The sequence below is a fragment of the Trachurus japonicus genome, chromosome 9 (genome assembly GCF_045865225.1).
Source record: "Trachurus japonicus isolate A0001 chromosome 9, Traja_1.0".
In the NCBI taxonomy this organism is placed as follows: Eukaryota; Metazoa; Chordata; class Actinopteri; order Carangiformes; family Carangidae; genus Trachurus; species Trachurus japonicus.
Window position 1 is genome coordinate 38,259,848 of NC_140915.1, and position 12,938 is coordinate 38,272,785.

The following is a 12,938-nucleotide window of genomic DNA, read 5'->3' on the forward strand; positions in this document are numbered from 1 at the left end:
TGAGATGAATCTGTCCAAATGTCAGATCGGTCAATGTGGCCCAGTCTGAACAGAGCCAAATCCAATTTGGGCACTTTCTAAAAACAGTGTGGACAGTCAGGCCTAAAAATCTGATTTGAATCAGATTCGCCTGCAGTCTGAACCTTTGAGAGCTGAGGCTGCATCTTCATCCAGAAGTTTCATCTGTGCTGAGCATCACGGGTGTGAATAATCACATGAACTGCTGCTGCATGCAGTCTTCCACCTGTGGACATACACTACTCAAAAAGTTATAGATATTCGACTTACTGGTGAAATTAATGTAAAATGTAAAACGTTCATGTCACAGTGATATTATACATTATAAGTATGTAATGGCAATGTCCTCAACTCAAACAATGTATTGAAACAGCTAACAACTGTGGTGGGTATACCACAATGAAACATGTCAATGTGTCAATAATAGATGCAATAGATGCTGGCGCACCTCTGCCCGTCACGTCGCCCCGTAGCTATTTGAGGATTAAATAGTGCATCCTGTTTTGAACCAGTAGGACGATTCCCAGTTGTGTTGAATGCAGCATCATCCCACTTGCATTCTGTGAAGAGCAGCTGCACTCTGCCCTTGATCAGATCAACTTGAAACAACTTCACTGGTGTTTTTTTTTTTTTTTCAACAGACGAGAGTGGGACAATCTGACAGTGGAAGGAAGGAAGGAAGGAAGGAAGGAAGGAAGGAAGGAAGGAAGGAAGGAAGGAAAATTGATTTCTATAGCACCTTTCACAGACAGCAGTCACAAGGTGCTGTTCACGAGTCGGTCAAATATTGACTATATTTGACCGACAGGGAGACAAAAAAAAAAAAAAGCAAGAGTAAATAAGTGGGTTTTTAGCTGCTTTTTAAATGATATGACTGAGGAAGCAGCATCAGCTCTGGGCAGGGCGTTCCAAAGCCTTGGTGCAACAGATTCAAAAGCCCTGTCACCTTTCGTAATGAGCCTAGTGCGGGGGACATGGAGCAGGCCTTGATATGTGGAACGTAACAGTCTGGGAGTGATGTAGGGTTTCAGGAGTTTGGAGATGTAGGTGGGAGCTTGTCCATGAATGGCCTGATAGGTAATAACCAATATTTTGAAGTGAATCCTGAAATGTACCGGAAGCCAGTGAAGAGAGAACAGAATGGGGGTGATGTGGTGTGATTTATGAGACCTGGTAAGGAGCCAGGCAGCAGCATTCTTCTAATTGAAGACGGTCAGTGGACGATTTGCTGAGGCAGGAGAACAGTGAATTGGAGTAGTCCGACGGGATGAAACAGTGACTATCAGACTAGTTGTTGTAAACTTTGTCTGCGACCTGGACTTATAGGCTACATTTCATTGTGCATTATGACTGTATCTACCTTTAATTGTTTGTTTTCACAGATGAACTGTTCAATGGGAGATGAATAATATGCTTCACATCTCACATGTTCCTACTAAAGCCTTGTTCATGGTCTCTACACAGTTTAGCTCTGACAATATGGTCACTATAGAAGCCTGCAGAGGAAAATGAATGCAGCTGTTAAAGGGACAACAAGGAGTTTCTATTTGGTTATTAAAAAGCTGGCCGACCAGATTTTCTTTACTTTCGGTTTCGTGGCGACTCGGCGAGTCATGAGAATAACGCCGCCGAATCTCCGTTTATGATGGGAACTACGACGGTATGTGATCGTCTTCCAACCTCTGACTTTAATTCTTGATGAATGAAAACATGAGTCTGTCTTGCGCCGGTCAAAGAATTTCACGGTGCGGAGGCTCATAAATGTAGTGTGGAAACACTTCGCTTTTCCAAAACTCCTGGTTGTCCCTTTAATATTGATTTCAATAGCTATAGGAGTTTATGTCGTTTATGTGTTAAGTTGGACATGTGGTTTATTTCTAATGTCCACTAGTAACAAAGCAGTAGCTATGTGTCAGTCTTTTTTAAAATAGTTCAAACGTCCCTGCCCCCAGCTACACAACCTCCTCCAATCAGTTTTATCATTCAAAAGTGACAGTATGAGTTCCCAAAATGAAATGCACTATGGGCTTATGTACAATAAATAACAAGTAAAAGATCAGCAGCAGAAAGGAAGTTGCTGATGGAGGCGCCAGTGACCAGCAGGAGCATGCTGGGTGTAGCTAAGCTAAATGCTAATAGGACTGTTTATATATGAGAGCTAGCAGAGAAGATGGGATTAGAAAGGTGTGTGCATCACTGTGCCGCCACATCAATACATTGCCTAGCAACACAGCATGTTGTCTCTGTCATCTGCAGCCTGTGGAGTTTATGTTGAATATAGCATACATCTCCGCTTTTTTCTGCTGTTTTTATTTCAAGAAGCCTTAGCAATGGAGCCCCTGCCAAGATGTCCGTGTGTTTTTCCTACTTTTTCCCATTGTAGAAGGCGAATTAGAAAAGGCATCACACACATCATCACATGGTTGTAGCCTACTCTTGGATTGTTTTTATTCCTCTCTAATGTTTATTCACAATGCTTTCTACTTGTGTCTGAATGCATTATTTACACAAGCAGTTTTACTTTTAGAGTAAAATGTATCTTAGTAAAAAACTAAAAACTTAGTACCTAAAGTCCAGCAGTTAAAGTGACAGTCGTCTGGATACAGCTACACAAACATTACTGCAGAGTTCAGTGTCAGGCCATCTTGAAGAACAAGCAAACAGACATGTAGCTCCCGGGTAAACAGAGTCTGTTTCTTTGCTTTTCACTCATATGATTATGTTGTAAGGTTGTCTATCCATAATCCTTCTGTTTTTGTGTTTTCTCTCCTCCTCCTCGTCTCTTTCTATCATTGTGCATATAACTATTGTGGTGTTGCTGTTATTGTCAATGATATAATCATAATAATTATGAAAAAATCAGGACAGCGACATTTCTATTATTCTTCATTGTTGGCGATGACAGCTGGTATTGATTTGGTTTTTTTTCCTGTTCCTGCCAGAATATGTCACACAAAATGGATTCATAATATATAATAATTAATTTCTACCCCGCCACACAACTCATCTTTGTGCCTAATGTAGAGAAGAAAGACCTCTTGTCCTCTGCCTGTCTAGAATAGAAAGCAGCCTAATCTTGTCCTTGATGTATTTTATCCGCTCAGCAAGTGCCTGGTATTGTCATGAAAGCCATGACTGAGTATTCACAGTATGTTGCTGCACTACTAGCTCCACTGTCTCTGCAACAGTCTGAAACTAAGCCTGTGGCTCTCAGTCAGCTGGATCAGGATATAAATAAATACCAAATGCATTTTCACTTCAATGTTTTTATTTATCGCGCAACATAAAACAATATTGTGGGCTTTTTACCACATACACTATGTATTCACATAATACACCATACAGCTACAAAGAGAGAGAGACTGAACAAAAACACTTTTTTTTTTACATACTGCATCATTGACATGAAAAATAAAGAACCAAGAACAATCCCCAAACTCAAAAAGGAATGTAGCTGCCAGTTGTGTAGGTTTGTTTTCTTTTCTTTCTTTCTTTTTTTTTGTATGGGCCAGGGTCCAAGTCTCTATCCCAAATTTGTAGAGTGTTCGTTAAATTAGGTGTTCGTAGACATCTAAAAGTGGGCCATACACAGTGAGATGCATATGTTTGTGTGTGTGAGAGAGACAAAAATCTACAAGGTGTTAAGAGAAAGAGGGGGTAAGTAAAGGAAGTGCATGGGTAGGGAGAGGAGGGGGGAGGCAGTACGCAATTGCTATTCTTGAACTGATCAAATATCTTAGCATTCATTTAACATGAACATATACAACATACTCAAAAGATAATTTCAATAGCCTTTGGTACCTGCGCTGTACCAAATGTGAACCCCGGATAACAGTCTTCATAATATATGATTCTATATCTCGTTCTAGTTTAAATGACTTCAAGTACAATATGGAATGAATATTGATAGAGGATGTGATCAACTGTTTTGAGTGCCCCCCTGCCCTCAAAAAGAGATGTAAATCTGTAGCGTTGTAACAAAGGACTTTTCGTAAAGTCAGCACCAGGGCAGCCTCCCATCCTGGGAAACTGCTTTAATCAAAAGTATAGTTCTCTTGACATTCGAAGAGCTCAGAAAAATATTTGTGGTAATCATTTATCCCTCACATTTTCTTTTCTATACACAGTGAATTTAAGGTGTGAGCATCGTCATAGCACCAGCTGACCAACCCCTGTGTCTTGGTGATTGGGAGGTGGCGCCTCACAAGAGAGCAATGCACCAAACTCGTGAGACATTGAGAAATTTACAGTTATTAAGTTATCGAGAGATCATATAGACCGTATCCTCAGCACCCTTTCTTAGGCAAATGTGTATGTGTGTGTCATGTCAGCTATGTGTAATGGTTAAAAAATAAGATGGGCCCTATCTCAGCCCCTGCACCAATCAAACTACTGTTAGCCATGATGTGTGTGCCATAGAATTACCGTTACAAACTAAACACCTGGTGTCTTCCACAGGGACGTCGTTGACTTTTATGCCAAGTGCAAACTTACTATCATGAGAACTAGATTAGATAGTTATGACGGATACATCTAAACAAGCAGGGAAGCAACCTCTTACCCGATAGTCTAACACAACTGACAAAGACAGCGGTTGTTTTAATACACACTAAAACATCACCCGCTGATTCACCTTAAAACTGGCTCTACAACCAGATAGCTCTAAAACATCCAGTAGAGGCGGCTCTGGATGCTATCTTCAGCTCTCCAGAGCAGCTCTACTGATAGAACAGGAATACTTCAAGATTTTGGGAAACATGCTTATTTGAAGATTGAGAGCACTTATGAATTCACTTATTTGCATAAAAATGACAGTAAAAAGGTGGAAACAGCTAACTTTCCTCAGTCCAAATGTATTAAGCACCTCCAAAGTTCACTAAAACACACACTATATTTCATTGATTTGATCCCAGAACTCTTATGGTTTCTCTGGGGTTATTATTTCCTGCTCAGAAGCAGAAAGCCACGTGTTAGTCAACAAGGTTTCAAGGCACTGGCAGGCTGGCTGTTGTCCTCTGTTTCCAGACTTTATGCTAACCAGCTGCTGGCCCAAGCTTCTATATTTAGTATACAGACGTGAGAGAAGTATCAATCCTCTCCTTTAAGGCTTTCAAGTCAGCAAATAAGACATTTCCCAAAATATTGTACTATTCCTTTCAACAACACACAGCACATCCCAGGTTCATGGCTACCTCTTTAGATTTGTCCTCAGCTTACTGACACCAGACCATCTCTGAGCACCATACAATTGCAGTTTTGATATTTGTCAGGCTTCAATTGAAATGTTTCTCCTGCAATGCCAACACCTGCTGCTTTAAAAATGTAAAAACCAATCCATTGTTGTCAAACAGACAATCTTGTCTAAAACTCTACACTACATACCCTATGTAGAAGTTTTGGTTGTAAAACACAGGAGATCTTCTCTTTGTTTTGAGTGTCGTAAGTGGCTAAATAAAGTGTGGCGTTGTGTTGTATCTTAGGGCTAATTGATTTGTTTTTAGAAGGTGACAGGTCTCTTGTCAGTTACATACTGACACGGGGTACAGTACTTAAAAACAAAACAGCAGTGTTACTGAGCACACATTTACACACAACACATGGTGTCCATGTGTTGTTTACTGTTGTTAAGGGCTGTCAGAGTCTTAAAATACCCCCTTGTCATTCATGGTTTAGTTACTATCCTCACCAGTTAAATAATCTTACCTAAATATTTTAATATTTACATTTTTTCATCTCTCTCTTGAGAAAATAATTAAAAAAAACAAAACAAAACGAAAACCTAAGCTTCAAGTTGTCAATAATCGGCTCTTTCTTTTTGTCATTAAAATCAAGATTAAAAGTGCTTTTATAAATCTTTTCTTCTGTATGTACAATTTGTATTAGCTATATAAAAAAAGATGAAAAAAACATCAAAGACAATCATTATCATCATCACCATGTAGTAATAAATAAGAGTAAAAAAAAAAAAAAAAAAAAAAAAAAAAGCAGGTTAAAATGAGTGTGGAGGTCTAGAGCACACAAAGGGACATATGTATGATTATCTGCCATCAGTAGCAAATTGTGATTGTGACCAGTGTCTCTACAATGTGAGGTAGAGAGCTGGAGACCCTCGGGAGAGGTAACAGGGTCTTTCACAGATGACCAGGGCCTTGACCCAAACAACCACCCAGTAGCCAGGAGTCAGCCTGGTTTCAGATCTGCTCGTCGCTCATTTTCATTTTCATCGCATGGTACAAGTTAAACAAGTCAACTGGTCATGTGGTCACATGGTTCATGGAGAGAAAATAAAAATGAGTGATTCACTGGACTTTATCCAGGCGTTCAAATAGTCTCTCTCTTTGGCTCTTCCCTTTCACGCACACATGCATTTGTGTCATTTTCAGACACACACACACACACACACACACACACACACACACACACACACACACACACACACACACACAAACACACACACACAAAGTGAGAGATTCATTGACTCAATGCATTTGCATTTGGTGCCAACTCCCAGAGGCTACAGTAATTTTCTAACATCTCCCTTTAACTCTTAGTACTATTGTTTTCTCTGCGAGTGTGTTGCCAAGAATGCATTGAATGACTGTGCTTTCTCTGCCCTGTACAGTGTGTACTTTGTTTGAGACAAAACAGCTTTGCCACAATTAACTGCAAAAAAAAACAACAAACAAAAAAAAAACACCTCAAAAAAAGGAACCAGTTCTCCAGCCCAGTGACAGAGCTGCAACCACCGAGACGATCGCTTCGACGGGCTGGCTCTGTGGTGACCAAGGTGCCTGCGGAAGGACGCACCCCCGCTCTGCTCGAAGATGACAGCACCATGCAGAGGGAGGAGTGGGCCCTTCACAGTAAATCAAGTGTAATAGGAGAGCACCAGAGTGTGTCTAGGAGCACCAAAAGCACTGCTATCCCAACACTGTTACCTTCTGCTCAAAACCAGGACGGCCTTCCCAAAGGCATCTCCAAGGCTTCATTCACATTTGAGCCACAGTGGGTCAGATGCCAACTTTGCCTAGGAGCTTCTTTGGTGAGGCCCATGCGTGCTCTGCAAACAGGGTGTGAGACCCCCCTCTACTGGCCATCGATGGCTAAAGCAGGCAGCCGAGGATCTGCCGGCTTCTGCTGTGGACCTCAAGTGCTTGTGGGGTTTGTTTGTACACACCACTTCCAAACAGCAGTCGCTGCTGCCCTCTAGAGTTTACACTGGGAAGTGCTAACCCCTATTTGAACGTGATAGGAAGATAAGAGTGCCACCTGTTACGTCTCTGTGGTAATAGCTGACATTGGTCAAATTGCATTTGGAAATAGTATCACTCAGTTTAGCTTTTGAAGAATACCAGACAATGCTCCACACGGGATCACAAAACATTTAAGAGAATTCATTATACTTATACTGTTTACGCGATACATTTCCTGCACTTGCTTGTTTTGAAGCAATAATTCTGGTGTCATCCGTCTGGTACATCACCTCAGTCAAAACAAAAACAAAAATACTTACTTGCAAATGCAATTTGAGTCATATTTGAGCACCTAAGTACGAGCACCGAAGTACAGCATCAAGTGCCATGAAAAGTAGTGGAATGAAAATCGATCAGAGCTGGAAGTTGAGCACCAGTCGAAAGCTGGAGGGGTGTAGACGAGGAGTAGCACATCATCTGACGACAAGAGCAGCAGCAATGTTTCTCTCAGTGCGGTTCGAAGGGGGATGGCAGAGGCTGATGGTGATTTTTTAAATTATTTTTAAATTGGAATAATTTGAATCAGCTTATAACTTTGACAAGTCAAGTCATCTTTAGCCTCTGCTCTCCCATACACGCTGAAACCCACCACTGCTCTGCTGCTGTGTATGTGGGACATGAAAAGCGCAGAATGCAGAGTTTTGTTTTCTAATTGTTACTGTAGCCATATCAAAAACACATGTTGGATTGTATCAGCACAAATACAACTGATCATTTGGACATGTTTTGACAGCTGACCTTGTGGATTTTCCATTTTCCTTGCTTCCCTCCTCTTGTTCTACCATTAGAGTAGACATTATTTATAATAGTATAAGAGTAGACTTGTGTACTGGTAAACTGACTGACCCTTTATGGAGGCCTAAACTTACAGAAGCATATCTGTGTTTTGCCAATATACCTATGGAAAGCCTGTTGCAAAGGCTTTTACACATGCAGTCACGTGATGACTGAAATATTGTTTTGCTCTCTTGCCAAACAGATGACGACTCCTCCTCTAAGCACAGCTGGAAAATTGACGAGCACCAAAAAAACAAAACCAAATAAAAAATCAAACAGAAAGTAGGGTAGACGTTTTCCAAACATGGAAAAAAACTATTATTTGAGTCTGACTGACTCAGACTGATTGATTTAAAAAAATATATAACCAAAAACAATCACATCATTAATAACATTAATGAAAACAGCAATAATAAAAAAAAAACAAGTCTTCATTATAATAATACCTGTAATAACAACATTGACAGTAACAATAGCAATCATAATAATATTGATAATAATAGCAATAATTAGAATCATTAAAATTCTATAAACAAGAAAAAGCAATGGAGTTCCTCTCAAGGGAAGAGAGAGGAAGAGCACCACAGGCAGTGTGTCTGAAGCCCAAACCACTGCCTGACATGAGGTAAAAAACAATAAAAATGTCCCCTCCTCCAAGTGGACTGTGGAGGGGGCAGGATGGAGAGATGCCAGACTGCGAGACGGCTGAGAGACATTCATCCTGTTCATCGCTCTCTCCAGCCCTTCACGGCACCACTCTGTAGCTATCAGTCTGTGTGTGTCTGTCTGACCTCAGACAAAGTGGCTGTAGGGCCCAGTGAGGCGGGTGAAGGCATAGGGAGACACAGTAACCATAGAGGTGGTGTGGAACGTGGGCGCTAACCGCGTCACCAGCCCCTCCCTCTTGTCTTTAGATTGTCCAGGTCCTGGACTGGCACCTGCCACCGTAGATCCCCACTTGCGTTTCTTCCCCAGGGCCTTGATGTCCTCCTGCGAGAGGCCGAGCAGAGCTGCTTCCTGTTGCCTCTGCAGCGCTCGCTCTGCCAGGATCTTCATTTTGGCCTCCCACAGAGCCAGGCCATGCATGGGCTGGTTAAGGTTCTTGTGCTGGTAGAAGACCAGGGAGATGCGGGTGGGGTGGGAGCGATCGGGCTTTTTGAGTGGGGTGGTGGCATGTAGTTCTCGACGGGCACATTCGATCAGGATGGAGCCGTGGGCCGGTGCTACAGCTACACCGCCGATGTTGGGGTCCAGGAAGTTGTGCTCACTGTCAGAGAACACCTCGTCGTCGTCGTCATCCCGACTCTTCATGCTCTCTGCGTCGCTGTCAGCCTGCCTGGGGCCCCAACACGCCTGGTCCGACTGCTGCAGGGCATCTGGGAAGAGCCTGCCCTCGGGGGCAGGGGATGGGGTACCTGCCACTGAACCTCCAAAAGACTTCCAGGCCTTCTCTTGGAGCCCGAGTGGAGTGGAACACCGACTTTCCCCGGTCCACATTTTGTCGGGGTAGGCTCCTGCAGGATTACTGTGCTTCAAACCAGGGCTGTAAGCAGCGGGCCCCATGGCCCAGGCGTTTGGCTGGGGGCTAGGGGCAGGGCTGGCCCAGTGCCTGGGGGTGCTTGGGCCTGGAGTACTTGGCTGTGGTGTAATCGAGCCTGAGTGAGAGATGCCAGGTTGTGGTGTTCCTGGGTGAGGGGTACTTGGGCGTGGGGTGGCAGGGCGCGGGGAGCCCTGGTATAAATTACCTGGGAGCACTGCGCCCGGGTGAGGGGACGGAGTTGGAGAGGGAGGTACCTGGGGCAATGGTGATGGGGCAGGTGAAGCCATCAAGGCATTGGAGCCGGGGTAGGCTGTCCACTGCTGGGGGTAAGGAGCGTGCTGCTGCTGGGGGTGCTGGTGAAACTGCTGCTTGTCCGGGTTCAACGATGAGGCTTCAGGACTCGGTTTATGGTTCTGATGGCTGTCCCAGTTTGTGGGAACAATATTTCCATTAAGCTTGTGCCCAGGCCAGGCAGCAGGCTGGGTGGCGTTGCTCGGCGTGTTGGCCCTCGCCTGGTTCGGCACTGTGCCCTCGTAGACTGGCACATCCATAGGCTCCTGTTTGATTACTGGAGTTCCTCTGTTGGAGGACTCGGAGGAGACGGAGGAAGGACGGGACTGACTGTAGTCTGCAGGCTGGGAGTAAGCGCTATGATTTGGTTGGTTGCTTTGCTCTGGTTGGCCAGGGTAGGACTGGGCCAGTCTGGCCTGAAGGCTCTGGATACTAGGCTTCTTGTCCACCTGGAGAACCTTGTCACCTGCTTTGGGCAAAGAGCTGTTTCGACCCTCGTAGGTCCTCAGCTTAGGGCGGAAAAGTGCATTGGGGGGGTAGTTGTAGTAGCCATAGTGCGCTGCGGGCATATTGGGTGGTGGATGGTACCCGTTAACTGGGTCTGGTGCAGAGGACTGGCCAGGTGGGGGGAGGCCTCCCCTTGCATAGTAGGCATGGTGTGGATAAATGTTGTTGAACGGGTCTGCTGCCTGCACAGGGTATCCATCCATTGACCCGTTGAAGGTCTCCTTCTTGATGTTGGGCTTCATCTCTTGTTTTACGATATCTGAGTGTTCGAAACAAATGAAAGTCAAATTACAGGCTGAACTTCACAAGTCAAAACATTTTAGTTTCAAGTAATCTAACCATTCTGTGGACCTTTATTTTGAGGTTCTATACACGAATTCGGCAAAATAACCGTTAGTCGAGCAGCCGCCATCACTGCGGTGACAGCTCCCAGTCAGGCAGCGATGGGTTCTGTGCGTGACGCAGGCATTTGAATGCAAGCGCCAAGAAGTGGACCTTTTCTCTTCTGTAAATATGTCTAGGAAGGCTGGGAGGACATGTGCCGTCCTCGACTGCTCTAGTATCAGCAAAACACAGCCCCTTACTTCAGGAGGAGTGTCCGTGTTTAGACCGTAACATTACGTACAGCATGTCAGTGTCAGCAGCAGCCGCCAGCGACGCAGTCACAGCTGACCTGTACAACCTGGCTACTCTCCCTTCTCACCGTTACCTTCACATCGTGGTAAAAGTGGATGGTCTGTGAATGTCTCACTGATCCCTTCAATATGATGTGACCATGGTCGTCTAAAAGCTGGTGTAAAATATGTCCGACCCATCCGGAGCTCAGGTCATTTTGACCATAAATCAGAGACCTGTCCTGTAATTGACGTTTTTTCTGATCATCGGAGGCCAGCTGATCAATAAAATATTCTTGAATATCTAAAACAAAGCACAAGTTGTTGTTGTTTTTATTCATGTAGCCTGTCCACATGATTAAATATCCCGCTGCTGGCTTGCTATCGTCAGCACGCATAACGTACCGGTGTGTTATATCGTTTATGATACAGTCTCTTATCTCCCTGTTACTCTAATCTTTCCTGCTAATCGCTCAAACAAATGATTAATTCCTAAATCAATATTGGTATTCATGTAAGATACCTTAATCAGTTACTGGGGGGCACTAAACATCACCAATGCAGCCTATTTATGATGCTGTCATAGAGAATCAGTTTACTATGACTGACACATGTCACCGCAGTAATGGCGCCGTCGCAAGATGGCGGCATACACAAATCGCTCGCCGAATTCGTGTATAGAACAAATCACCTTGTTGTTTACAACTACTTCCTGGTAGAAAACCAGCATTTGAATGAGAACAGTAGTAACGAACGAGAGTTTAGCTATATATATCATGTTTTTCATGCACACACTATTTCTGTGTGTGTGTTTTGTGTTGCTATGTGTTGTATTTATTCAGTTTTGGGGAATCACAGTGTCTAGAAATCATCAGTGGCTCAGCTGACAGTGACAACGGCAGTAGCTAAGCTAACATCAGGACGTCAACTGTTAAAACCCTTCAGTTGTTGGACACGACATGAAACTACTCCAGTTAGCTCAGTCATGTTGGAACTAAGATATCCGCTGGAAAAAAATTTTTTTCATGGAGCGTTTATTGAGTCACTGAGTTATTAAAGCTAAACAGCCAATTTACGATAACCATGAATAATTACAAAAACGTGCACACAGAAATAGTAATGTTTGTCCAATCATTGGTTTTATAGACTTTACAAACATCAGATTAGTCTAAATGGTGATACGTATAGTGATGTGAAAATGAGATATAGCTAAACTCTCGTCTGTCACTATTGTTCGGATGCTGGTTTTCTACCTGAAAGTGGTTGTAAACAACAAGGCGATTCGTTCTATTGCACTCTGATAGAGCACCAGGAAAGGCCCCAACTGAAAATATTCTGCCTTACAGTGTGAACACCTGCTGAACACAATCAAAGTTTTTGAGGAGTAACACAAAAATAAGCACACAACAATTACTAACCTTTATTGCCTTGGGGATTAGGGGACCCACTGACGCACACCCCAGCCTTGACCACTGCTTTCTCCGGCGTCTCCCCTGTCTGCTGCATGAGTTTAGTTTTCTTCTTCTCTGACGCTGCCTTCTTGGCCTCCAGTCGGCGCTGTCGGCAGGATTTGGCGGGCTCGGGCAGTTTGCGTACTTCACGCCGGAAAGCCTGTAGCACCTGGATGGCTCCGGTCTTCATCTTCATGCGCTGGGCCTCCTCACTACCAAACTCATCGGTCGGGGCGACCTTGTACAGAGGCAACACATGAAGCTGCTCGTCCTCAGGGATCTCTCCCACCACCCGGTTGTCCTCCTTAGTTAAAGTGCACACCTGAGAGAGACAGAGAGAGAGAGGGGAAATGTAGACTGTACCAAAATACAGAACATCAACACATCACCACATTCATTTAGCTCATTCAGCGTCTCACACACACACACACACACACACACAAAGATTCACAAGTCTCAGCAGCGTCTCTCCGCACCGCAGCACTAT

At 43.9% G+C, this 12,938-nt stretch overlaps 1 protein-coding gene across 5 annotated transcripts in view; it reads right to left on the bottom strand.

The window, feature by feature from the left end:
- Nucleotides 1-8,478: 8,478 nt before the first annotated feature.
- Nucleotides 8,479-12,938, bottom strand: part of tet3 (tet methylcytosine dioxygenase 3) — a 38,260-nt gene continuing 33,800 nt past the window's right edge. For all 5 annotated transcript variants that reach the window (XM_085787782.1, XM_085787786.1, XM_085787787.1 and 2 more), the window contains 2 exons: nucleotides 12,419-12,773; nucleotides 8,479-10,645 (listed from right to left, as the gene is read on the bottom strand). In XM_085787782.1, coding sequence (XP_085643908.1) covers nucleotides 8,841-10,645; nucleotides 12,419-12,773 — 2,160 coding nt within the window. In that variant the 3' untranslated portion in view covers nucleotides 8,479-8,840. The remainder of the gene's footprint in view (nucleotides 10,646-12,418; nucleotides 12,774-12,938) is intronic.